The sequence below is a fragment of the Canis lupus genome, chromosome 38, assembly GCF_003254725.2.
Source record: "Canis lupus dingo isolate Sandy chromosome 38, ASM325472v2, whole genome shotgun sequence".
Classification (NCBI taxonomy): Eukaryota; Metazoa; Chordata; class Mammalia; order Carnivora; family Canidae; genus Canis; species Canis lupus.
Window position 1 is genome coordinate 1,555,716 of NC_064280.1, and position 27,850 is coordinate 1,583,565.

Below are 27,850 nucleotides of genomic sequence, written 5' to 3' on the forward strand. Positions count from 1 at the left end.
TTTGGATTCATGCAGTAATAATGGAAGTGGTGAGAAATGGTTAGAGTTTGGATATATTTCAAGATACAGCTTTAGAATTTATTAACTGGATGTGGAGTGTGAAAGAAAAAGAAATCAAGGATGGCTTCAAGGTCATTGACCTGACCTACTGGAAGGATGGAGTTGTCATTTGCTGAGATGGGGAAGACTGCAGGACTGGCAGGTTTGGGGAGATCAGGATTGGTGTTTTATGTATAAGGTTTGAAATGCTAATTAAAAGCTAGCTGCTTTAAAATTGTAAATTATGCTTATATCCTATTTGACTTCCCATTTTGTAGCAAGGGAAGCAGTTGGGGGGGAGAGGAATTTCTATTTTGTTAGAGTTAGTAAGTACTCTCAGAAGATTGAGGAATTTTTTTAGTTTTAGCCAGAATATTTGTCAGTTTTTCCAGGCCCCTTTCACCGTTTCCCCGATGTGTTTATTTCATAAATCTCATTGATCATTTATTACCTTTTTTGCAGTCAAATGCTCTACCCCTGAGCTATACCCCCATTTATTACCTTTTTTGTTAGAAAAAGGCCTGAAGGTAAACTTAAGCTTATTTTAAAATTTGTTTTTCCTCTTACACCTTTTTTTTTTTTAAGGAGAGATGGTAGAATGTGATTCAATTCATGCTACATCTTTCCTTGATGCTATATGTCCACTTTGTTTTATTTATTTTTTATTTTTTAAAGATTTTATTTATTCATGATAGACAGAGAGAGAGAGAGAGAGGGGCAGAGACACACACAGGCAGAGGAAGAAGCAGGCTTCATCTTGTGACCCTGGTATCACGACCTGAACTGAAGGCAGATGCTCAACCTCTGAGCCATCCAGGCATCCCTCCACTTTGTTTTAACCCATTTTGTAAATATTTAGTTGTACTCTTTGGGGTGGGCAGGTATTAAAAGTTGCTTTAGTTGATACTGAGCATTTTGACTATCATTTTCTTGTGGTCCCTTGCCAAGACATGTTTCAACATGTTGCAAAGGTTTTTCTTGATGTGCTCACAGAATCTTAACTTTATTACTTGGTAATTCCCCCAGCTCTTACATCTGTTGTCTTCCAGGGGGTGCTCTTGAGCACTACCCAAGAGAGGAGGAGTTCCTGAAACTCCGATATTCATTGGGTAGATAATGGTTGTAAATTTGACTTCCCCTTAAAACAGTTTACTCATTATCATCACTGTGGAGGTTGGAGCATGCCTGAACCTGTTTCTGTTTCAGGCTTCACCTGAGGGAAGCATGGATGGTTCTTAACCTTAATTAAGCCTTTGAGTTTTTTTTAGGATCTGAACTTAGGGATCAGAAGAGTATCAAGAACTTCATATGAATATATTGCATTTGTGTAGGGCGCTCTGATATGTGTCATTTTTTTTCTTCTGCTATTTTGTACATCTTGAGAGAATTTTCTGCTTTAGAAGAGATTTCATAATGCTTTTTTCCTTTCAGATTTATCAACAGACTGCGATTTCTTCACTGCCAAAATGACATCATTTGCCACCTCTGCCCAGTGTTCAACTTCTGACAGTGCTTGCAGGATCTCCCCAGAACAAACCAATCAGGTAAATCATTTTTAGGCATTCCTAGTATTCTGTATTCTGACTGTAGGATTTATGTAGAACAAAAAGGATTATTTTTTAAAATGGCTTATTAGGGAAACCAGGAAAAGGTGTCAGTGCTCAAAATTTGAATTGATTATTGATTAAAGATGTAGAGTTTACAGATTGCTCAAAATATTGGGACATTTTGAAAACTATTGCATTTTAGGGTATAAGTGGCTTGTGGAGAATTTGGGGCCAAATTATATGTTTGTTTTTTCTCTCATTTCGTTTTAACAAGCATGTTTTCTTTAAAAATTAATTTTGAATATAGCAAATGTATTCTTATTAAAAATTCAATTTTATAATGTGTTTATAATGTATTTATCATAGAGACTCCTTGACCATCTATCTCTTCCCTTCTTCCCCTAAAGTCCCTTCCTCCTAAGACAACACTGTGTCTTATTCCAGATCTTTTCCTCTAACATATAGAAATACATAATTTTGTTTTGTGTTTTCATAAACATTGCACAATATTTAATATATACCTTAGTATATGATGAAGTGGAATTTAGATTTGTTGGGGGAAAATGTGGCTTATATAATAGATAGTTTTGATGTAATTGTCCATCTCTGGAAGGAAACAAATGAAGTCCTCAAGCTTTGTATAAAAACAAATTCCAGATAGGTGAAAATTTAAATGTAAAAAGCGAAATAATATTAGAAGAAAACTTAGGGGATGCTTATGAAAAGAGGGGCCTTAAATAAGACAAAACCAAAGAGGCTGTAAGAGGAAGAGAGACAAGTTTGACCATAAAAATTTTAAAGATTGTGTGGCTAACGACAGATTCCACAGTAAGAGTCAAGATAACGTCAAAAGTTACATCTCTGGTGTGTTTATGCCACATTTGGCTTATCTGCTCATCTGTCGGTGCTATTTGGGTTGTTTCCATTGTTTGGCTAGTGTGAATAATGCTTCTGTGAACACTGGTGTACAAATACTTATTTGAATCCTGCTTTCAGTTCTTTCGAGTATATAGCAAGGAGTCGAACTGCTGGGTCATTTGGTAATTCTGTCTTTAACATTTTGGGGAACTGCCAAACTATTTTCCATAGCAGCTGAACCATTTTATCTTCCCACCAGCAGTGCACAAGGGTTCCAGTTTCTCCATATCCTTGCCAATACTTATTTTTTCCCCTTTTTTTCTTTTTGTTATGGCCATCCTAGTAGGTGTGAATGTGCTGTCTTTTGGAAATGTGATTTTTCAGGAAGGTAACAAATAGTAGTCTGATTATCTGCCAGTATATTGTGTATTGGAAGATTGTATGTTATTAGATCATAAGTATCCAACAGGGTTTGTTAAAAAAAAAAAAAAAATTTAAGGTTTTCTTGTTCCTTAGGGTTTCAGAAACCAATTTAGTTGAAATGTAAATAATGGGTTTATTTTATGTTTATATCAGGTACGACCAAAACTTCCACTTTTGAAGATTTTGCAGGCAGCAGGTGCACAAGGTGAAATGTTCACTGTTAAAGAGGTAAGCCATTAAAGAGAATTCTCCATTTTAAGAACAGCTGAGAAATAGAAGCTGATGAGAGAAAAAAAAAAAAAAAGTAGAAGCTAATGAATGTATGGTTCTGAAATCAGGCCTAAGAAAGAAAATTCTACTCCTGAGGTACTAGAGAGGCAACTTTTGCTTTATTTTAAAGACCATTGAGGGCAGCCAGGGTGGCTCAGCAGTTTAGCGCCCGCCTTCAGCCCAGGGTGTGATCCTGGAGACCCGGGATCGAGTCCTGCATCAGGCTCCCTGCATGGAGCCTGCTTCTCCCTCTGCCTGCTTCTCCTTCTGCCTGTGTCTCTGCCTCTTTCTCTCTCATGAATGAATAAATAAAATCTTAAAAAAAAAAAATAAAGACCATTGAGCTAAGTTGAACTCCATATTTTCTTTAAATTTCCTTTTGAAGTATTTGTCAGCCAAACAGAAGACTAACCATGAAATCATTGATCTCACAGTTAAAATGCAAAGCCTGTACAAGATTTAAAAAATGACACTGTCTATGTCTATGATTTATAGGATGTACTGCCAGGCAGGAATTAAATGCAGTAGTTTTTCATTATAAATATGTCAGATACTTTTCTGAGCACTGTGAGTTATTTTAAACACACCTTTAACTTATTTAGACCTGAAGGTTTGTTTGTTATTATTTATTTATTTATTTATTTATTTATTTATTTATTTATTTATTTTTAAAAGATTTTATTTATTCATTAGAGACACACACAGAGAGAGAGGCAGAGACACAGGCAGAGGGAGAAGGAGGCTCCATGCTAGGAACTCCATTTGGGACTCATCCCATCCCCAGGATCACGCCCTGGGCCGAAGGCGGCGCTAAACCTCTGAGCCGCCCAGGCTGCCCTGTTTTGTTTTTTAATAAAAACAAATTGAATTCCTTTAAGTAGAGAAGACTCAATATTAAAATGTTAATCTCTTTGAATTGCTTACATTTATTTGGATAAAAATCTAACCTTTCCTAATTGAAAGAAACAAAATTATCACGCTTTTAAAAAACTTTTCTGAAAACCATAAGCAACACTGTATTCCCGAGCCATTGTATCTCTCGAGGAAACAAATTGGAAGCATTTTAGATTTTTTAGAATAGTCATAATTTCCTTTATAGTTTTATATTAAGCACATCATTTTGAACTATATCTCTAGAATTCTTTTTTTTATTTTTTTAAGATTTTTTTATTTTTTTAAATTTTTATTTATTTATGATAGTCACACACACACAGAGAGAGAGAGAGGCAGAGACACAGGCAGAGGGAGAAGCAGGCTCCATGCACCGGGAGCCCGACGTGGGATTCGATCCCGGGTCTCCAGGATCGCGCCCTGGGCCAAAGGCAGGCGCTAAACCGCTGCGCCACCCAGGGATCCCTAAGATTTTTTTTTATTGGTGTTCAATTTACCAACATACAGAATAACCCCCAGTGCCTGTCACCCAGTCACTCCCACTCCCCGCCCTCCTCCCCTTCTACCACCCCCAGTTCGTTTCCCAGAGTTAGCAGTCTTTACGTTCTGTCTCCCTTTCTGATATTTCCCACACATTTCTTCTCCCTTCCCTTATATTCCCTTTCACTATTATTTATATTCCCCACATGAATGAGAACATACAATGTTTGTCCTTCTCCGACTGACTTCTCTCAGCATAATCCCCTCCAGTTCCATCCACGTTGAAGCAAATGGTGGGTATTTGTCATTTCTAATGGCTGAGGAATATTCCATTGTATACATAGACCACATCTTCTTTATCCATCATCTTTCGGTGGACACCGAGGCTCCTTCCACAGTTTGGCTATTGTGGACATTGCTGCTGTGAACATCGGGGTGCAGGTGTCCCGGCGTTTCATTGCATCTGAATCTTTGGGGTAAATCCCCAGCAGTGCAATTGCTGGGTCGTAGGGCAGGTCTATTTTTAACTCTTTGAGGAACCTCCACACAGTTTTCCAGAGTGGCTGCACCAGTTCACATTCCCACCAACAGTGTAAGAGGGTTCCCTTTTCTCCGCATCCTCTCCAACATTTGTTGTTTCCTGCCTTGTTAATTTGCCCCATTCTCACTGGTGTGAGGTGGTATCTCATTGTGGTTTTGATTTGTATTTCCCTGATGGCAAGTGATGCAGAGCATTTCCTCATGTGCGTGTTGGCCATGTCTAGGTCTTCCTCTGTGAGATTTCTGTTCATGTCTTTTGCCCATTTCATGATTGGATTGTTTGTTTCTTTGGTGTTGAGTTTAATAAGTTCTTTATAGATCTTGGAAACTAGCCCTTTATCTGATATGTCATTTGCAAATATCTTCTCCCATTCTGTAGGTTGTCTTTAGTTTTGTTGACTGTATCCTTTGCTGTGCAAAAGCTTCTTATCTTGATGAAGTCCCAATAGTTCATTTTTGCTTTTGTTTCTTTTGCCTTCGTGGATGTATCTTGCAAGAAGTTACTGTGGCCGAGTTCAAAAAGGGTGTTGCCTGTGTTCTTCTCTAGGATTTTGATGGAATCTTGTCTCACATTTAGATCTTTCATCCATTTTGAGTTTATCTTTGTGTCTGGTGCAAGAGAGTGGTCTAGTTTCATTCTTCTGCATGTGGATGTCCAATTTTCCCAGCACCATTTATTGAAGAGACTGTCTTTCTTCCAATGGATAGTCTTTCCTCCTTTATCGAATATTAGTTGCCCATAAAGTTCAGGGTCCACTTCTGGGTTCTCTATTCTGTTCCATTGATCTGTGTGTCTGTTTTTATGCCAGTACCACACTGTCTTGATGACCACAGCTTTGTAGTACAACCTGAAATCTGGCATTGTGATGCCCCCAGCTATGGTTTTCTTTTTTAAAATTCCCCTGGCTATTCGGGGTCTTTTCTGATTCCACACAAATCTTAAAATAACTTGTTCTAACTCTCTGAAGAAAGTCCATGGTATTTTGATAGGGATTGCATTAAATGTGTATATTGCCCTGGGTAACATTGACATTTTCACTATATTAATTCTGCCAATCCATGAGCATGGAATATTTTTCCATCTCTTTGTGTCTTCCTCAATTGCTTTCAGAAGTGTTCTATAGTTTTTAGGGTATATAGATCCTTTCCCTCTTTGGTTAGGTTTATTCCTAGGTATCTTATGCTTTTGGGTGCAATTGTAAATGGGATTGACTCCTTAATTTCTCTTTCTTCAGTCTCATTGTTAGTGTATAGAAATGCCACTGATTTCTGGGCATTGATTTTGTATCCTGCCACGCTACCGAATTGCTGTATGAGTTCTAGCAATCTTGGGGTGGAGACTTTTGGGTTTTCTACGTAGAGTATCATGTCATCGGCGAAGAGGGAGAGTTTGACTTCTTCTTTGCCAATTTGAATGCCTTTAATGTCTTTTTGTTGTCTGATTGCTGAGGCTAGGACTTCCAGTACTATGTTGAATAGCAGTGGTGAGAGTGGACATCCCTGTCTTGTTCCTGATCTTAGGGGAAGGGCTCCCAGTGCTTCCCCATTGAGAATGATATTTGCTGTGGGCTTTTCGTAGATGGCTTTTAAGATGTTGAGGAAAGTTCCCTCTATCCCTACACTCTGAAGAGGTTTGATCAGGAATGGATGCTGTATTTTGTCAAATGCTTTCTCTGCATCTAATGAGAGGATCATATGGTTCTTGGTTTTTCTCTTGCTGATATGATGAATCACATTGATTGTTTTACGGGTGTTGAACCAGCCTTGTGTCCCGGGGATAAATCCTACTGGGTCATGGTGAATAATTTTCTTAATGTATTGTTGGATCCTACTGGCTAGTATCTTGCTGAGAATTTTTGCATCCATGTTCATCAGGGATATTGGTCTGTAATTCTCCATTTTGGTGGGGTCTTTGTCTGGTTTTGGAATTAAGGTGATGCTGGCCTCATAGAACGAATTTGGAAGTACTCCATCTCTTTCTATCTTTCCAAACAGCTTTAGGAGAATAGGTATGGTTTCTTCTTTAAATGTTTGATAGAATTCCCCTGGGAAGCCATCTGGCCCTGGACTCTTGTGTCTTGGGAGGTTTTTGATGACGGCTTCAATTTCCTCCCTGGTTATTGGCCTGTTCAGGTTTTCTATTTCTTCCTGTTCCAGTTTTGGTAGTTTGTGGCTTTCCAGGAATGCGTCCATTTCTTCTAGATTGCCTAATTTATTGGCGTATAGCTGTTCATAAAACGTTTTTAAAATCGTTTGTATTTCCTTGGTGTTGGTAGTGATCTCTCCTTTCTCATTCATGATTTTATTAATTTGAGTCTTCTCTCTCTTCTTTTTAATAAGGCTGGCTAATGGTTTATATCTTATTAATTCTTTCAAAGAACCAACTCCTGGTTCTGTTGATCTGTTCCACAGTTCTTCTGGTCTCGATTTCTTTGAGTTCTGCTCGAATCTTTATTAACTCTCTTCTGCTGGGTGTAGGATCTATTTGCTGTTTTTTCTCTAGCTCCTTTATGTGTAAGGTTAGCTTTTGTATTTGAGTTCTTTCCAGTTTTTGAATGGATGCTTGTATTGCGATGTATTTCCCCCTCAGGACTGCTTTTGCTGCATCCCAAAGATTTTGAACGGTTGTATCTTCATTCTCATTAGTTTCGATGAATCTTTTTAATTCTTCCTTAATTTCCTGGTTGACCCTTTCATCTTTTAGCAGGATGGTCCTTAACCTCCACGTGTTTGAGGTCCTTCCAAACTTCTTGTTGTGATTTAGTTCTAATTTCAAGGCATTATGGTCTGAGAATATGCAGGGGACGATCCCAATCTTTTGGTATCGGTTCAGACCCGATTTGTGACCCAGTATGTGGTCTATTCTGGAGAAAGTTCCATGTGCACTTGAGAAGAATGTGTATTCAGTTGAGTTTGGATGTAAAGTTCTGTAGATACTGTGAAATCCATCTGGTCCAGTGTATCATTTCAAGCTCTCGTTTCTTTGGAGATGTTGTGCTTAGAAGACCTATCGAGTATAGAAGGAGCTAGATTGAAGTCACCAAGTATAAGTGTATTATTATCTAAGTATTTCTTCACTTTGGTTAATAATTGATTTATATATTTGGCAGCTCCCACATTCGGGGCATATATATTGAGGATTGTTAAGTCCTCTTGTTGAATAGATCCTTTAAGTATGATATAGTGTCCCTCTTCATCTCTCACTACAGTCTTCGGGGTAAATTTTAGTTTATCTGATATAAGGATGGCTACCCCTGCCTTCTTTTGAGGACCATTCGAATGGTAAATGGTTCTCCAACCTTTTATTTTCAGGCTGTAGGTGTCCTTCTGTCTAAAATGAGTCTCTTGTAGACAGCAAATAGATGGGTCCTGCTTTTTTATCCAGTCTGAAACCCTGTGCCTTTTGATGGGTCATTAAGCCCGTTCACATTCAGAGTTACTATTGAGAGATATGAGTTTAGTGTCATCATGATATCTATTCAGTCCTTGTTTTTGTGGATTGTTCCACTGAACTTCTTCTTAAAGGGGAATTTTAAGAGTCCCCCTTAAAATTTCTTGCAGAGCTGGTTTGGAGGTCACATATTCTTTCAGTTGCTGCCTGTCTTGGAAGCTCTTTATCTCTCCTTCCATTTTGAATGAGAGCCTTGCTGGATAAAGTATTCTTGGTTGCATGTTCTTCTCATTTAGGACCCTGAATATATCCTGCCAGCCCTTTCTGGCCTGCCAGGTCTCTGTGGAGAGGTCTGCTGTTACCCTAATACTCCTCCCTATAAAAGCCAGGGATTTCTTGTCTCTTGCTGCTTTAAGGATCTTCTCTTTATCTTTGGAATTTGCAAGCTTCACTATTAAATGTCGAGGTGTTGAACGGTTTTTATTGATTTTAGGCGGGGATCTCTCTATTTCCTGGATCTGAATGCCTGTTTCCCTTCCCAGATTAGGAAAGTTTTCAGCTAGAATTTGTTCAAATACATATTCTGGCCCTCTGTCCCTTTCGGCGCCCTCGGGAACACCAATTAAACGTAAGTTTTTCTTCCTCAGGCTGTCGTTTATTTCCCTTTATCCTCATGGTCTTTTAATTGTCTCTTTTTCCCTCAGTTTCCCTCTTTGCCATCAACTTGTCTTCTATGTCACTCACTCGTTCTTCCACCTCGTTAACCCTCGTCGTTAGGACTTCTAGTTTGGATTGCATCTCATTCAATTGATTTTTAATTTCTGCCTGATTAGCTCTAAATTCTGCAGTCATGAAGTCTCTTGAGTCCTTTATGCTTTTTTCTAGAGCCACCAGTAGCTGTATAATAGTGCTTCAGAATTGGCTTTCTGACATTGAATTGTAATCCAAATTTTGTAACTCTGTGGGAGAGAGGACTGTTCTTATTCTTTCTTTTGAGGTGAGGTTTTCCTTCTAGTCATTTTGTTCAGTGCAGAGTGGCCAAAAGCAAGTTGTATTGGGAAAAGGAGAAAAAGAGAGGAGAAAGAAGGAAAGAAAAGAGAAAGAGGAAAAAAAAGGAAGAAAAAAATGAAAAAAAAAAAAAAGAAAAAGGAAGAAAAAGAAAGAAAGGAAAAGGGGGTGGGGGAAGGAAACAAATCAAAAAGCAAAACAAAACAACAACAAAAAAAAAAGAAAGAAAGAAAAAAAGAACCACGGGGGAGTATCTTCTGATTCTGTGTACTCTAAGTCCCTTGGCTTCCCCTGGAACTTGTCTGTCTAGCTGGTCTTCTGGGGGAGGGGCCTGTTGTGCTGATTTTCAGGTGTTAGCAGTTGGGGGAGCTGCTGTGCCCCTGCCTGGTGCAGGGCTCAGTGGGGGTTGTTTACCCTGTGAGGCCCCAGGAGCAACAGACCCAGTGGTGGGGCCAGCTCTGGAAACCTGGATTCAGCTCCGGCAGGAACTCCGGAGCTCTCCGTCTGCAGGGCCTGGAGGCTCTGGGGTGGGGCCGCTGATCTGCTCAGCTCGGGGCAGTGGCGTCCTTGCTGTGCTGTCCTGCGCCCTCCGGGCCTCTGCCTGTCCGGCGGGGGTGGGGGGGGGAGGGGGCGGATCCTGGGCTGTGTCCCGGCGCCCTGTGCTCTGGGCCTGCGCTGTTGGATTCGCGCTCCCGGCCGCGCAGCCCCCTCCACGGAGCCCCTGCCCGAGGCCCTCCGAGCTGCTCCCGCCCCGCAGCCCCCTCCGCGGAGCCGCCCCTGAGCCCCCCCCCCCCCCCAGCTGCTCCGGGTCCGCTGTGCGCGCTGCAGCCCTTAGGGAGCTCGGCGCACTCTCCTGGGGCGCAGGTGTCTGTTAGTGTCCCCGGGAGCCCGAGGGCATCCCCGCCCTCCTGGGTCCTGCTCCACCTCCCTGGAGCCCCTTTCCGCCCGGGAAGGTCGGTGCAGCTCCTGCGTCTCCGGGTCGGGGCTCTCCTGACCTGGGGACACTCGCCCCGGCCTCAGCTGGGCTCCTCGCGGGGCCCCTCCCCCTTGGAGGCCTTTTGTTTGTTTCTTTCTTTTTTCCCCGTCTTCCTACCTTGATAGAAGCATGAACTCTACTCACTGTAGCATTCCAGGTGTTCTCTCTTTAATTCTCAGGCCGAATTCATAGATTTTCAGGATAATTTGAAGGTTTTCTAGGTAATTTGGTGGAGACAGGTGATTTGGAGACCCTACTCTTCCTCCATCTTGCCCCTCCCCCTATCTCTAGAATTCTGAAACTATTACCGAAGTATGGATTTTTTAAAAAATTATTTGAGAGAGAGAGAAAGAGTGCATGGACAAGTGTGTGTCAGGAGGGGTAGAGGGAAAGAATCTTCAAGCAGACTCCATGCTGAGTGAGGAGCCTGGCACAGGACTATCTCCAACGATCCATGGGATCATGACCTGAGCAGAAATGGAGAGTCAGACACCTAGAATGACTGAACTACCCAGGCACCCCAAAGTACGGATTTTTATATCAGTAAAGTTGTTGTAACGAATTGTGCTATCTCCTTCAATAACATGGTAAAATTTTCCTGGGTTAAGAAGAAATTAAGTACATATTGGTCAGAATGTTTTACTGTGGAAAAAGTTGGACAGAGTTTACATGAAGCTCTCTATTATGAATTTTGACCCTACCTGGTGCGTAGAGAAGAATTTCCTAATTTTTAATTTTTTAAATACTGGTTCTTAGTTTGTGTGCATTGGGGCAGTATGGTATGAGAGTTGAATTATGTACATGTTAGTTTTTTTTAGTTTAATATATTTATTTTTGTCTTATTATTTTAAGATTTTTTTTTAAATTTTTTTTATTTATTTATGATAGTCACACAGAGAGAGAGAGAGAGAGAGGCAGAGACACAGGCAGAGGGAGAAGCAGGCTCCATGCACCGGGAGCCCAACGTGGGATTCGATCCCGGATCTCCAGGATCGCGCCCTGGGCCAAAGGCAGGCGCCGAACCGCTGTGCCACCCAGGGATCCCTATTTTAAGATTTTTATTTTGAAATAATCTCTAGCTTTGTGCAGTGGCAGTATTGTAGCCAATGAGGTTTATCCGAAGCGTGATTGATTATTGCTAATTGAAAACTGTAAATAATCTCTACACCCAACGTGGGGCTTGAACACACAACCCTGTGATCAAGGGTTGCACTTATGGACTGAGCCAGCCAGGCACCCCTAGTTTAATGCCTTTTATTTTTATTTGTTTGTTTATTAAGATTTATTTATTAGAGCATGCAAGTGAGCACACAGGTAGGTGAAGGAGCAGATGGAGGAGAAGAGAGTGTTAAGCAGAGTCCAATGTGGGGCTCGATTCTCACAACCCTGAGATCACAATCTGAGCTGAAACCAAGAGTTGGATGCTTAACTGACTGTGCCAGCCAGGCACTCCATTTAAGGCATTAAAAAAAAAGATTTTATTTATTTATTAGAGCATGAGCTGGGGGAGGAGCAGAGGGACAAGCAGACTCCCTGCTTAGCAGGGAGCTCAACACAGGGCTCCATCCCAGGACCCTGAGATCATGACCTGAGCTGAAAGCAGATGCTTAACCGACTGAGCCACCAGGTGCCCCCTATTTGTTTTTATTTTTTATTTATTTGTAAAGATTTTGTTTATGTATTTATGAGAGAGAGAGAGAGAGGCAGAGACATAAGCAGAGGGAGAAACAGGCTCCTTGCAGGGAACCTGTTGCAGGACTTGATCCCCAGACCCCGGGATCATGCTCTGAGCTGAAGGCAGATGATCAACTGCTGAGCCATCCAGGCGTCCCCAAGCACCCCCTATTTAATACATTTCATTTTATTATTATTATTTTATAGGTTTTATTTATTTATTCATGAGAGGGAGAGACACAGGCAGAGGGAGAAGCAGGCTCCATGCAGGGAGCTCGACATGGGACTTGATCCCAGGTCTCCAGGATCACACCCTGGGCTGAAGGTGGCACTAAACCGCTGAGGCACCCGGGCTGCCCTATTTTTATTATTTTTAAAATATTTTATTTATTTGACAGAGCACAAGCAGTGGGAGCGGCAGGCAGAAGGAGAGGGAGAAGCAGTCTCTCTGCTGAGTAAGGAGCCTGTTGTGGTGCTCTATCCCAGGACCCTGGGATCATGACCTGAGCTGAAGGCAGATGCTTAACGGACTGAGCCACCCGGGTGCCCCTGCCTAATCAATTTTAATAGCAATCTTACAGGAATAGCACAGAAGACAGACGACATTAAAAACATGAATTTGCATATAGGACAACTGTTAGGAAAGTATAGTGAATGAATGGATCTACTGTATGATAAATATGCTACCAATCCCATATAGTTACTGTTAGTAAGAAATTTGCTTGTTTAAAGTAAATCCAGGTGTGCCTGGGTGACTCAGTCAGTTAAGCATCTACCTTCGGCTCAGGTCATGATCTCAGGGTCCTGGGATTGAGCTCCACGTCTGGCTCTGTGTTCCGTGGGGAGTCTTTCTCCGTCTCCCTTTGCCTGTCCTCTGCTTGTGCTCTCTTGTGTGCATTCTCGTTCTTTCTGTCTCTCAAATTAATGAATAAAATCTTTAAAAAAAATTTAAAAATCCAAATTGTCCCGAAAAATATAACAGGTTTATTTATAATTGTTATGAAGTTGAACTGCTGAAACATGTTTACTGAAACATGAATGTCTTAGGTCCCCACATTTATTTTTTTATTTTTTTAGGCCCCCACATTTATATTAAAAAATTCACACATGGGGATCCCTGGGTGGCTCAGCGGTTTGGTGCCTGCCTTTGGCCCAGGGCGCGATCCTGGGGTCCTGGGATTGAGTCCCACGTCAGGCTCCTGGCATGGAGCCTGCTTCTCCCTCTGCCTGTATCTCTGCACCTCTCTCTCTATGTCTGTTGTGAATAAATAAATAAAATCTTAAAAAAAAAAAATTCACACATGTAAAAATGGAAAAAATGCCAATACCTGATTTCTGTTCCCTATTTTTCCACTTGTAGTTGTATACTTCGGTACCTTTTGACCCCATGGGAAAAAAGTCTAAAGTTCAGAACTACGAAGAAAAAAAATTTGTTTTAAAGAATGAAATGTTTTCCATCAGAGTTGATTCTTAGGCACATTCTCTGTGACATGCTAGCTGTATGTCTTTTGATGTAATCGTCACATGTTTGGTATGGATAGCACACAGATTGGTGTCTTTAAAAAGGCCCACCAGATAGGCCTCACTTGTCTCCTGCAAAGCAGCAATAGCTGCACTCTAGAAGCATAGATTTCTTTTAAAGTCCTGAGCAATTTTTTGCAGCAGATGCTAGAAAGGAAGTTTGTGAATCAGGAGTTCAGTGGACTCTTAATAATGTCCAATTTCATGGAGTGCCACAGTCCCAAGGCTGTAACCATGAGGTTTCTTCACCCCGCCAGAAGAGGGCATACTCTTCCAAATTTCTTTTTGTAGTCAGTTGCTTCCTCAGCGCTTAGCACCAGTCAGTTTATGAGTGGTCTGCTTTGTACAAGCCATGGTATAGAGACCTTATTTACCTGCCTCCTCTCCCACTGGCGCTTGAGGAGCCTAGAGATTATGATGGTGTGGCATGGCTGCAGGCACTTAATTACGTACACATTTATAGATAATAGTTTCTATTGTATTAGAAGACCTTATTACTTTGAATACTTAGAGTGGATTTATTTCTTCTGAAAGTTTGACAGACATAAATTAAATCTTTCTTCTTTTTCTTCCAGTAAATACTCTTCCCCATCTTATTTCTCCCTAGATACTTGATTATCCGGGCAAAATGTTGCTTGGTATAGAGGGGAGCCTAGGAGCATTATTGTACCAATATAATGGGAACAGTATTCGGAAAATCTGTGCAGATATCTGATAATTCCTGAGAAGTTGGGGCCTAAAGTTAAAGATAGCTGCTTTGATTTGCCTGTAATCTGTGGCAACAGTTTTTACTGTCATTAAGTGAACTTAAATATTAAGCAGTTTAAAAAAATCTGCATAGGGAAAACATTAGGAAAAAATAAATAATTCAAACTTTTTTTAAAGATTTTATTTATTTATTTGAGAGAAAGACAGAGATAGTGACAGAGATAGCAAGAGAGAGCACCAGCAAGGTGGAGAGGGAGAAGCAAGCTTGATCCTAGGACCCCAGGATCATGATCTGAGCTGGAGGGAGATGCTTAACCAACTGAGCCACCCAAGCATCCCTAAAACTTACGAATCATGAACTTGTCTGAGTTTCTTCCATTTTTGTGAACTCTGTGGAAAAAATCCAGATATACTAAATTTTTATTTGATAAACACTATTTTATGCAGTTATAGTGCTGATGGCTTATTAAACATTGTACTTCATTTGTGAAAAAGAATGAAATGAATATGCATCAAAAGCGTCTTGTGAAAAAAACAAAACAAAACAAAACAAAAGCGTCTTGTAGTTGTGTGTCCCTGGATTTGGAAAATATTTTTATGACCCAGGCACATTTAAAGTTTATTACTTCTAGTTTTAGAACAGACCTCTTTATTTGAACTGGTGAGATTTTTTAACGGGATAGTAGGTAAATTCAATACTTTTCTCACTGTCAGACCACTACGTTTCTATTCTAAAAAGTAAGAATCTCTTGATGTCTAGCATGGTAATAAGTGGATGAACCTAGTGATTGGGGACAACTGTCTTGTTGTAGGACTCCTTACACAAGCACTGACAGTCACGCTCATATATGTTTTGTCTTTCTTTAGCAAACTAACTTACCTATCTTCTCATAATAATTTTGTGATTTTTGGAGCAGCTGGACAGACCTCTCATGCTGCTTTATTGCCATGCAGGTCATGCACTATCTAGGCCAGTATATAATGGTGAAGCAGCTTTATGATCAGCAGGAACAGCATATGGTGTACTGTGGTGGAGATCTTTTGGGAGAACTGCTAGGACGTCAGAGTTTCTCCGTGAAAGATCCAAGGTAAGAAGAGTGAAGGTTTGTTTATCTTTTTGGGTGCTTATAACCACTCAATCTTTATAGGATATTAATGGTTATTTATTCCTTTAGTCAGTCAATATTTAAGGGCCTACACATGTCAGGTAGCCTGTGATTCCCTAAGACCATGTTAGTGAGCAATAATCTCAGATTCTATGGAGCTTAAAGAACAGTGAGACTGTAGATGCTTTTCCCCATCTTCATGAGATTATCACACCAGCACATGGTAAAATTATACTGTGGATGTTACAGAAAAAAGGTACATGAAGCTGTGTAGGGGGTGGGATTTAGGATCTTAGGGGTTGGGATAAGATTCCTTTAGGAAGTGATATTTGAGCTGAGAGCTTCAGGATAAGTGAGGAGTGAGAGGTGCTGCAGGAGAGGGTTGGAGGAGAGCTTCTGGCAGAGTAAACATTGTGTGCAAAGGCCTGAGTAGGATGAGCTTGATGTGGCTAGGTTAGAATTTTGTGCAGCAGCTGTTATAGAGAGGAAGAGTGAGCTGATGAGAGAGATGTAGCATTGCTGGTTGATGATGGGCTTCATAAGCTCTACGGTAGAGCTTCTCTGACCTGTTTGACTTTCTCCAGCTGCATAGAGTTACAGAGTTATAGAGTCAAAAGGTAATTAGTAATGAACCAATGTTTTCTTTCTCAGCTTTGTGATGACAGAGATAGCGAGAGAGAGCACCAGCAAGGTGCAAAGGGACAAGCAGGCTTGATCCTAGGACCCCAGGATTATGACCTGAGCTGGAGGGAGATGCTTAACCAACTGAGCCACCCAAGCGCCCCTAAAACTTATGAATCATGAACTTCCACCCTTTCCCCAATTAAAATTGTAAAACTTAATTCTTTGTAAGTAGGAAGGAAAGAAGGAAGGAATGGTCTCCAAAGGAAATCTTGTGTTACGGTTAGCTAATTAAATAAAATGTAAATTAATCAGTTTCTTTTTTTTTTTTTTTTTAAGATTTTTTATTTATTCATAGAGACAGAGAGAGGCAGAGACACAGGCAGAGGGAGAAGCAGGCATCATACAGAGAGTCTGACGTGGGACTCGATCCAGGGTCTCCAGGATCACGCCCTGGGCTGCAGGCGGTGCTAAACTGCTGCACCACCGGGGCTGCCCTATCAGTTTCTTAATAGGGGCAAAGTAACACAAGTGCTTGGACATTATCATCTTGACATTTAAATAATTACTAACCTATTGTGGGGAAAACATTCTCTTCTCCATGTGTTATAGAGAAAGTTAGAAGATCACATATCTGATAGACATGGAATATTTTAATGGAAAACTATGGGGTTATTAATTTTTTTTTTGTCTTTCACAGCCCTCTCTATGATATGCTAAGAAGGAATCTTGTCACTTTAGCCACTGCTACTACAGGTATGTCACATCCTATTTCTTCAGTCTGTATCACAGCTTTGAGCTCAAAGGGGGCAAATGATGGGAAAACAAGGAGGATCAAGATGGAAATGAATTGCTATGTTGGCATGACTGGGAGAGATACTGTAATACAGAATGTTATTAGTATGTTAATTTTTCATTGTGAAAAATTTCAAATAGACTGAAAATAGATTAGTATAATACCCACCTCTTAGTAATTGTTAACATTTTGCTACATTTGCTTCATCTGGATATACTTTCTTTTTCCTTAATTTTACTTCTTTTTTTCATCTAGACATACCTTTAAAATCTCTAACAGTTAAGGACCTTTTTCCTTTAAACGTAACTATAAATGTCATTCTTACATCCAACAAAATTAATAATAATAAGATGAATAATAGGGGATCCCTGGGTGGCGCAGGGGTTTAGCGCCTGCCTTTGGCCCAGGGCGCAATCCTGGAGACCCGGGATCGAGTCCCATATCAGGCTCCCGGTGCATGGAGCCTGCTTATCCCTCTGCCTGTGTCTCTGACTCTCTCTCTCTCTCTGTGTGACTATCATAAATAAAAAAAAAAAAAAAAAAAAAAAAAAAAAAAGATGAATAATAACTTCATAATGCTATCCAATAGCCAGTGTATGTATAGTTACCCCCAATTATCTCAGAAGTATCTTTTTTATTTGGCTTGTTGAAATCAAGAGCCAAAGTCCACACATTGCATTTGGTTGGTATGTCTCTAAGTATCTTTATAAAACAATCCTCCTTTTATTTTTATGTCATTTATTTGTTGAAGAAATGGATCATTTGTCCTGTAGAATTTCCCACATTCTAGTTGAGGTTGCAGATTTTGTCCTTGTGATGTTAACATGTTTCTCTGTTTCTTTTATTTTTGGTAAACTAGTGTAATGCTGAATAGTTTCAAGTTTAGATTTTTTGCTGAGAAGGTGTCATAGGTGGTGCTTTGTACATCTGTTGCATCTCATCTGAGTCATATAAGGTCTGCTTGTCCCTTTTTCAGCGATATTGATTCTGTGGGCTCATGGTGTTAACCCAATCCATCTGTTAGAAAGGTCCCTGAAGAACTTTCATCTAGCTAATGATTTTAGCTTTCTGTTATATGAATGCCAATTTGTCTAACACCCTTTGTTTAATTCCATATCTTTTAAATATTGTCCTTTGAGTTTAATTTATTAGGTATGTGAGGAAACGGGCTGCTTTGGGGTCTGAAGTATGGTGTATTAGAGATCAGTGGATCAACTGGATATAACTGAAATGTAACACTATCTCTTAATCATTTCCAAATAATGAAACTTTTCCCTTCCATTCCTAAGTGAAGCGCTTTTGTGAGCTTCAAATTAGATTTTAGGTAACCTTATCCTTTGAAGAAAGCCCAAGTTTGTAATTCTTTTAGATTGGTTATCTTTCCAGTTTACTGAAACAAATAATTGAGAAGAATCCATTCTTAATAAAGGTTTATGATTTAACGTGAGAACAGAGAAACTATTTTCATATTGAAATGTGATTTTTAACTTATATTGAATTTTGGAGCCTGTTGACTTCATTGAGCCATTTGCTCACTTTACCCACTTCACCCAGCTGTAAATTTCTGTTCAGATGGAAGGCCTTGCAAATAATATAGTGTCTTTATTGAAATTCAGTCACTTGTGAAATAGTAAGGCTTCCCTGGGATACTCACTGCAGGCCCAAAATACACAGAAGAGTGATTGATTGATTGATTTAAATTCAGTTTGGCAACATACAGTGTAACACCCCATGCCCATCCCATCAAGTGCCCTCCTTAGTGCCTGTCACCTAGTCACCTCATTGCCCCCATCCCTCTCCCCTTCTGCAACCCTTTGCTTCCCAGAGTTAGGAGTCTTTCATGGTTTGTCTTCCTCTCTAGTTTTTCCCCACTTGATTTCCCTCCTTTCCCTTATAGTTCCTTTCACTATTTCTTAAAAATATGGAATGCTTCACGAATATGCTGTCATCCTTTCACAGGGGCCATGCTAATCTTCTATTTTATTTTATTTTATTTTATTTTATTTTATTTTATTTTATTTTATATTTTTATTTTATTATTATTATTTTTTATTATTTATTTTATTTTATTTTTTTTTTAAAAGATTTTCTTTATTTATTCATGAGAGAGAGAGAGAGAGGCAGAGACATAGGCAAAGGGAGAAGCAGGCTCCCCACAGGGAGCCCGATGCAGAACTCCATCCTGAACTGAGATCATTCCCTGAGCCAAAGGTAGATGCTCAACCACTAAGCCACTCAGGCGTCCCTCGTTCCAATTTTAGTATATGTGCTGCTGAAGCAAGCACTACACAGGATTTTGTATTTGTTGATCTACTCTATTAGAATTTGTTTTCTGATCTTTTCTCTGAATATCTGGAGTGGGTGTAATTCTCACTTTTTCTTTCTTGCACTACAGTATTTAACATGTCATATATATATATATATATTTTTTAGATTTTATTTATTTATTGACACACAGAGAGAGGCAGAGACACAGGCAGAGGGAGAAGCAGGCTCCATGCAGGGAACCCGATGTGGGACTCGATTCCGGGTCTCTAGGATCACACCCCAGGCTGCAGGCGGTGCCAAACCGCTGCGCCACCGGGGCTACCCTAACATGCCATATATTAAAGTGAACATTTCTATAACATTATTTTTTTTAAGCTATTTATTTGAGAGAGAGCGCACGCAAGAGGAGGGAAGAGTCAAAGGGTGAAGCAGACGCTGCACAGGGCTTGATCCTTGGACTCCTGGATCATGACTTGAGCTGAAGGCACATGCTTAGCTATAAGACTGAGCCTCCCAGGCACCGCTTGATAACATTTCAATTGAATTATCACAACCACCCCATGAGGAAGGTCTAGAGATGATGAAACTGAAGGGTTTTAAAATATTGTTTTATTTGTGTTTTTGTTTTTTGCTTTTTTTAATAGAATGAGCGATTTGTCCAAGATTGGTTGCCACTTACAATTGGTAGAACAGATATTTCTGACTGACCATTTCTTGCTCTTTTCATTGTGCCACACACTTGATATTATAACAGAATTTGCTCCAGTTAATTTTTCTTAACACAAATTTCTCTCTGAACTTTAAATCTTCAAAACATTTTATTCTTAAATTTGTCACTTTGAAATAATTTCAGTTACAAAAAAAGTAGTAGACGTATTATAAGGAGTTCCAAATATTCTTTACCCAGATTCCCCAAATGGTAACATCTTATATAACCCTAGTACAATGCTCAAAACCAGAAAGTTGCCACACAGTAATTTTGATAATTGTCTGCTCTGACTTGAACTTGCATTGGTGCTTGTGGTTGGTCATCTCTGTTCTAAATAAATTGGGTTGCGTGTATTTTATTTAAAAAGACAAATGAGAAAAAATGTGTTTTTTTCTTTTTTTTTTTTAAGATTTTATTTATTTATTCATGAGAGATACACACAGAGACAGAGAGGCAGAGACATAGGCAGAGGGAGAAGCAGGCTCTCTGCAGGGAGCCCGATGTGGGACTCGATCCTGGGACTCTAGGATCATGCCCTGGGCCAAAGGCAGGCACTAAACCACTGAGCCACCCAGGGATCCCCAAGAAAAGTGTTTTCTGTATCATCTATTGTACACCTTTGCAAGTGAGTTAAACCTTTATTTTGATGGTTGAGAAAATGCCATTGTTTAAAGTAAAGTGGTCCTTTATGAATCATTTGTCCAGATCTCCATATGTATATGAACAAAATGAAATATATGACAAACTTTGTTATTTTAAAGTTCCTTTGTACATTATAGTTTTCCCAGATAATTTCTTTTTGCTTCTTAATATTTTAATCTAAGGAAGGTAGTAAGGCGTTAGAACTATAAATGACAGTAATCAAGTTGCTTTATTAAAGAAATGCTTAATCTGTGTTTTCTTGTTTATCTTTGAAGACCACTGTGGTCAGAAAATGCTTTCTCTTGAACTCCTCAGTATTCTCTGTTTACCTATAAAAATGCTTGTATAAAATCATGCTCTTTATAATTACAGTTTTGAAATTGTTTTGTGCAGAACAACTGAATTACCAGACCAGTTGTAGGATCAGTATTCTTTTCTCTGGCAGTCTTTATTACACAAGGATGAGGTTTACCTTAAGTATCTTATCTCTGGACTTGAATAGTAGTTAGTGAATCCAGCCCTTGGTAGACTTGTTTGGGAACATTTCAATTACATATAACCTCATATAATGAGCGGTCTAGATTATTAAATTTTCTACAGCTTATTGTTTTCCTGTAGTTAAGTTTTCATTTTCCATTTTGCTTGGAAAATTTCCAAGTCCTATCAGACAATCTAAGAATTTCACTCAGGTTACTGTTTTTGCTTTTCATTGACTTTGGGAAAAACTTTATTTGCTTTCGCTTCCCTCTTAGGAAATGTTTAGAATAACTGAAATATAAAACTTGTTAACTACAAAATTACTCTGTATTCAGGTAATGGGAATTTAAATCAGGAAATCTTCATTGACACTGTAGAATGTAAGTTTACATGAGGTGCTATTGTGTTATGAAGCAAGTGGGGAAAATTCTAGATTTTCAGATTTCATAAGCCTGCATAACTTTTAATAGTTGAAAATAAAAATTAAGGGCCAAACTTTTTTTGCTGTTGTTTACAAGTTAGGTGGATTACCTGTGGGAAGAAATGATAAAAAATATTCCATTATTTCTTGGTTGGAATCACTTTCATATTAAAATTTGAAATTTTGCTCTGAACATTTTTAGTTATTTTTCATTTTCTTCCAGATTACATTTTGGTAATACATTTTGAATATAGCCTGTCTTGGTCTTTACCATTTTTATCAGTTTTGATTTTTCCCTTTTGGATGAGAGCTTTGTCCAACCAACATGGAGAAGTACAGCTTTAGGGAGCAAACCTGGCTCCAGGGTTGTTTGCTGAGGTCCTTTTTATGTGGAAAGAATGGTTATTACCAGGGAAGGTTTTCCTTTTGTTTTACTTGCTATCCAGATGCTGCTCAGACTCTCGCTCTCGCACAGGATCACAGTATGGATATTCCAAGTCAAGACCAACTGAAGGTAAAATCACCACACGGTGACTTCTTTTGTTGTACAGAGTGGCCCCTTCTCTGTACCTATGGATCTTGGACTCCCAAGACCTTTCTCTAAATGTGGTAAGAATTTAATAAGAAAGGTTCTTGGGAGTTCACAGACCAGGGACAGAGTGAAACTTCTCTGTTCTGCCCATAACAGAGTTCCAGTCTCTGAATCTTTCTTTGGGATGTAGCACTTCTGATCTTCAGTTCCTCCAGTTGCATTTTCTTTGGGGTTTGTGTGTGCCTGTGTGTGTGATGGTATATGTATATAGGCGTTTGAAGAAAACTGCTTTATTAGACTTCAACAGGCTTGTTGCAGTTAAGTTCATGTCAGACCATTCTGAAAGCTTTCCCAAACCAGACCTGGGAAAACTTTATGATCATTTTGGTATGTGCTGAGGGTTTCACACGTTTTCTGAATTATGCCTAATTTTATAGTCTAGAGGTTTTATATTGATTGATAGCCTGTTTTTAACAGTAGATTTTGGCCTTTTGTGCAGAGATTTTTTTCCCCCCAGGTTTGGGATTCTCTTAGCTCTGCTCACAGTGGGTTGAGGAGAGGTGTTGCCTTTATCTGATGACTGTTGTGAACTCCAGAGATCTCTTTCTCGTGCGTAACCCATTGTGCCGCACAGTAACTGGTGAGCCAGAATGGAACTGCTACATCCCCTGGTCTCAGTCATTTTTACTGCACTAATAGAAGTCTTTCCCTTTTTTTCAGCAAAGTGCAGAAGAAAGCTCCAGTTCCAGGAAAAGAATGGAAGAAGGCAATATTCCTACACTGCCTACCTCACAACATAAATGCAGAAATTCTAGAGAAGGTAAGTTTTGGATTAAAGCTATACAGACTTTTTCTTTCTTTTTTTTCCTCTTCTTTTGTTGATGACATCTAGAAAGGGGATTTATTCACATTAAGCACTATCTATAATTGAGACCATTCTATAGACCACAAAAAAATAATAATGCACTTTCTTTGCATATGAAGTTGGAGGGAGCATATGTCATACTTACTCATTCTTTTCAGAATACTTTTTCTTAAGCTTAGTGACCATTGTTAACTTTGAAGAGATGGTAGTGCACTTTTAGCAACTTGTGTTTACTGAGATGGAGCAAGACTAGGAAGGTTAACATACTAATAGAAGATTGCTGCAGATTTATCGGTTTGCCACCTGGTAAATCAGCTGCCTTGGCCTTTTCAATCTTGACATACTTGTATATATTCAGTCTGGTTAGGATTTTTATTTTGGTTTGTTTGCTTGAGGCAAAGGCTAATTTTGTAGAGTTTTGAAGTTTGCCAAGATGATATATACTTGGTATGTCTAAGCCAAGAATGAGACCTTAGAGACCTTAGAAGCCAAGTAGTTCCTCTGCCCTTGGATGGTGGTCCTCAAGATCTTTAATATCCACCCTTGATATGCTATGGTCAGGTTAAGTGAGTTAACCAGTATTTTAGTTTTTCCCAAGCTCTGCTTTAGAAAATACCTCCTAAACTTTTTCCTACAAAGGTATATAAAATCATAAATTACTCAGAGGTATTAGATGGCATGATAGTTTCTAGTTTAGGTACCTGGCTCATACTTGGAGCAATGACAGGTTAGACTTTAACAACATCCCGGAAAGTGATACTGCTGAAATTGTTTTATATGTTTAAAATTGGATCCATTTATCATGCAACTGAATTTTGAACTACCTAGTTGCCTTGGAGCTTATTCCAGTCTGTATGGTATTAAATGTGTAATTTTTTCCTTAAATGCAGATTCTTGCTAATTTGCTACTCAGAAGGCTATTTGAAATATAAGAATCACCAATTCAAGAGACTATTACGTAGTTTGTGCTGTACATTTTGAGAGTAAAGAGCTTAGTAGTTTCAGGAATGTGTGTAGGTAGAAAGGACAGGCTTTGTATACATGGAAGAGATGTTTCTGTTCCCTTTACAAGATGTTAGCTTGACTAGACGAGGATAACTTTAATATGGCATCATCTCAGGAATTTAGGTTTTGATAATTTTAGTAATGAGTAAGTAAAAAGCTGAACTTTCCCCTGAATTTAATGGGCAGAGTTCAACATAACTTGTAAGTAGGTAAGGTCATCTTTTGTTCTGACAGGGACAGGGACATTGCAAAAGTTTTCAAGCACATGTACCTCAGCACATTAAAACACCTGTGGTTGCTATTGGCATGGCTGGTGCATTTGGAAGAGGTAGAGGAGAGGGAGAAAGTAGGAAAGGAGGGAAGCACAACAAAAAAAGATGGGATGTGTGGTAGCAACAAACTTATGTTTGTAACCACCTTGAATGTCATTTGGGTGTATAACACGAGATCTTTTAGTTGGAATATGTGGTGCCTTCTTATGTTTCGAGTTTGCAATATTTCTAGATCTTAGATAACTCCAAAAGAGCCCATTGATCCAGAAAGGACATAGGTATATATTTACTTAGACAACCTAGAGTTCAGTGTTCTGTAATGGTTGTTACCTATCCAAACATGAATTTGTGAGGAACATCCATAAATATGTGGTAGCAGTGAGACTGCCTTGACAACCTTGTGAAGGCCCATTTGGTCTGGACTGCCTTGCTTTTATCTCAGGTTGGGCATTCTGCCACCACCATTTGCAGTTCAGTGAATTAAGCTATTATCAGGCATCATGTACTAGAGCAAGTCCTTCTTTAGTTATTGCCATGGTATGAATGCCTAACATGGCAGTAAATGACCATTTTGAAATCCTCTTAGAACAATGTCATTGTTTGAATGCCTTCAGAGTTTAGATTTTTTGATAAGTAATGATACTAGAAGCAGATGATCATTTGCTAATGAACAAGGCCTAAATTCGAGAGGTGGTCGGGGCTCTGTGACTGAGATACTTGATTTTGGTTTCTTTCATACTGGCCATAGAAATTTCTCTTTGCCTGTCTTATAAAGAGATTGTTAAGTGTTGCGAAGTGAGTTTTAATTCTTAGTGTTGTGTACGTAGTTACTTTCCTTTCCATTTGACTGCTGTAGATGAAGACTTCATAAAAAACTTAACCCAAGATGAGACATCTAAGCTGGACCTTGGGTTTGAGGAGTGGGATGTAGCTGGGCTGCCTTGGTGGTTTTTAGGAAACCTGAGGAGCAACTATACACCTAGAAGTAATGGCTCGACTGATTTACAGACAAATCAGGTAAATGTCACATTTGAAGAGGAACTTTTTGTTTTTTTTTTATGGAAGAGTAACATTCTTGGTTACTCTTGACCACACATTGCATTCTGTAAGAATTCTCATTCAGTGCTATGACTTTAAGTACCATCTGTGTGCATCTGATGCTCAAATCTGTATCTGCAGCCCTGACCTCTTCTCTAAATGCCCAACTTCTAAATTCAGCTGCCTACTTAACACCTCCAGTTAGATGATCTGACATTTAACATGTTCAAACCAGAGCTCTTGATTTTTTTTTTCTAAATTTTTCCCCATACATTTCTATTTAGCCTTTCCTTTTTCACAAATCTACCTTCTCTCCAGTTATTCCAGCCAAATCTAAGGGATATTATTGATTTCTTTCTCTGTCACACATCACACTCAGGTTATCAGTTCTTTATCCAAAGCAAATCCAAAATCTAACCACTTTTATTACTTCTGGTGTTAACACCCCAACTTAAACCATAATCATTCTATTCCTTTATCTTATTTTATATTCTCTCTTACACTTCTCACTTTGAAAAACTATTATTCTATTTTGTTTATGTATTTGCTCCCACTGAAATGTAAGTCCAGGGCACTCTATTCTGTTACCTTGTACCTAGGAAAGTATCTGACACCCAATAGGAGTTCAGTGAGTTTTTGCTCAGGAAATGAATGGATATAGAATAGTGGCAAAATACTAAGTTCTTTCCTAGGAATATTGGAGAAAAGCATGTCATGGAATATCCATAGGTGAATGCACAAAGAAGGTTATATTTAAAGTTGTTCAGGAATCCAGGAAAGAGGATAGAAGATACGAGTTACCATCAGTATTTCTCATATTCCAGTAAACATTTTTTAAAAAGATGTTAATTAAGTAATTAATTTAGAGAGAATGAGCGAACAGAGGGATGGAGAATCTCAGACTCCTTGCTGAGCACAGAGCCCAACATGGGGCTCGATCTCACAACCCTGAGATCATGACCTGAGGCCAAGTCAAGAGTTGGATGCTTAACTGGCTGAGCCACCCAGTCACCCCTCAATAAACATTACTGAACATAAAGGAAGTAATATGTCACAGTTAATGGAATGTTTTCTAGATTCTTCGAGTACTATCTTTGGAAAGGAATTTAGGGAACGGATTTTTTTTTTTTTTTTTTTTTTACTTGAGCAATTACAGAGTCTTTAACTTTTGAGCTCTTTGGTACAGTTTCTTAGATGTTATACCTTATTTACTGTTAAAATAGAAAATTCCTTGCCAGGCTCCCTATATCCATTCATTAGTTTATACATAGTGGGTGCTAGGTAGGTACCTGTTGAATAAATAGATGTTTGCTGAAGAAAGGCTATAGGTATTCTTTGGAGATGTGTGAAGATACTGACTTTTGGGTCATTTCTGTTGGTTCAGTGTCATCGATAAGCCTCTGACTACAGAAACTCACATTTGTTTTTTTCTTTTAGGATATAGGTACTGCTATTGTTTCAGACACCACAGATGACTTGTGGTTTTTGAATGAATCTGTATCAGAGCAGTTTGGTGTGGGAATAAAAGTTGAAGCTGCAGACACTGAACAAACAAGTGAAGAAGTAGGGAAAGTAAGAGACAAAAAGGTATGTTTGGAAAAATTTCATGTTGTATTTATGGGCACATAGTATAATCTGTTCAGATCTGGTATGTGACTCTGTACCACAGAAGACTCACATAATACCACTCTTTTACTTTTTAATGTTTTCCTGTATCCAGTTTTAAGATTCACATTGTCTTAAAAATACACTGTCTTGAAAATAGGATAGGACTGTATTGGTATAACTCCTTCTTCCTTAAAACCAAGAAGCTGCCCTTTCCTACTTGTCTAATCTCTCAGAAGTGGAGTTTTTTATTCTGGAGACCTTACTTTGCTAATAAGGGGCAGAGTTGTTGTTGTTGTTGTTTTTGTTGTTTTAAAGATTTTGTTTATTTATTAGAGCATGCACAAATGTTGGGTGAGGAGGGTCAGAGGGAGAGGGAGAAGCAGACTTCCTGCTGAACAGGGAGCCTGATGTGGGGCTTGATTCTAGGACTCTGGGATCACCACCTGAGCCAAAGGCAGATGCTTTAATAGACTGAGCGAGGTGCCCCTTCAAAGCAAAGTTCTAAATGGCTACAGCAGCCTGTAGGAAAAACACTTCCTGGTTCTTGGACATCTCAGTATCTTCCATAGTCATTCATATCTAAATGGAAATAGACAAGTGAGTTCTCCTTACATAACTTAGAGTTTAAGTAAGAGGAAAGAAGAGAATTAGAACTCTGAATACACATGATGTGAGTACACCAAGGTAAAGAGTCATAGAAACATGTGCTCAAGTCTCAAAAGAAATTGGACAGCAGATCTAATGTTGACATTGACAAGATTCTTAGTAAACATCTATTGAGTAAATATAGCAAAACACAGACCTAAATAGGTTCATCTTTTTAGGAGATCTTCATAGTGATTTGGGTTCCTGAAGGATATCCTGGTATGTCTGTAGGCAGATTGATGCGTGGGTCCTGCTAGAATAATTGTATGAGTAGCATTAGAAGAGACTGCAAGTGGCTTGAAAGAAGACAAAGGTGACATTTGGAAACTTCCATTGAGAGAGATGGGACTGGGGGATCCCTGGGTGGCGCAGCGGTTTAGCACCTGCCTTTGGCCTAGGGCGTGGTCCTGGAGTCTCGGGATCGAGTCCCGCATCAGGCTCCTGGCATGGAGCCTGCTTCTCTCTCTGCCCCCCCCCCCCCCTCTCTCTCTATGTCTATCATGAATAAATAAAATCTTA

General features: G+C 39.3%; 1 protein-coding gene and 2 pseudogenes across 12 annotated transcripts in view; 2 read left to right on the plus strand and 1 right to left on the minus strand.

The window, feature by feature from the left end:
- Window positions 1-27,850, plus strand: part of MDM4 (MDM4 regulator of p53) — a 57,350-nt gene that overhangs the window by 16,296 nt on the left and 13,204 nt on the right. For 6 of the 12 annotated variants that reach the window (XM_035711165.2, XM_025421148.3, XM_035711166.2 and 3 more), the window contains exons 2-9: window positions 1,471-1,583; window positions 3,021-3,095; window positions 15,281-15,414; window positions 16,754-16,809; window positions 21,813-21,880; window positions 22,619-22,718; window positions 24,897-25,057; window positions 26,516-26,665. In XM_035711165.2, coding sequence (XP_035567058.1) covers window positions 1,506-1,583; window positions 3,021-3,095; window positions 15,281-15,414; window positions 16,754-16,809; window positions 21,813-21,880; window positions 22,619-22,718; window positions 24,897-25,057; window positions 26,516-26,665 — 822 coding nt within the window. In that variant the 5' untranslated portion in view covers window positions 1,471-1,505. Of the gene's footprint in view, window positions 1-1,470; window positions 1,584-3,020; window positions 3,096-15,280; window positions 15,415-16,753; window positions 16,810-21,812; window positions 21,881-22,618; window positions 22,719-24,896; window positions 25,058-26,515; window positions 26,666-27,850 lie in introns of those variants that run through there. The other 6 variants (XM_049107035.1, XM_025421152.2, XM_049107036.1 and 3 more) reach the window with 6 other exon arrangements.
- LOC112643283 (U4 spliceosomal RNA) lies at window positions 11,501-11,622 on the plus strand (annotated as a pseudogene).
- On the minus strand, window positions 18,765-18,852 carry LOC112643281 (U6 spliceosomal RNA; annotated as a pseudogene).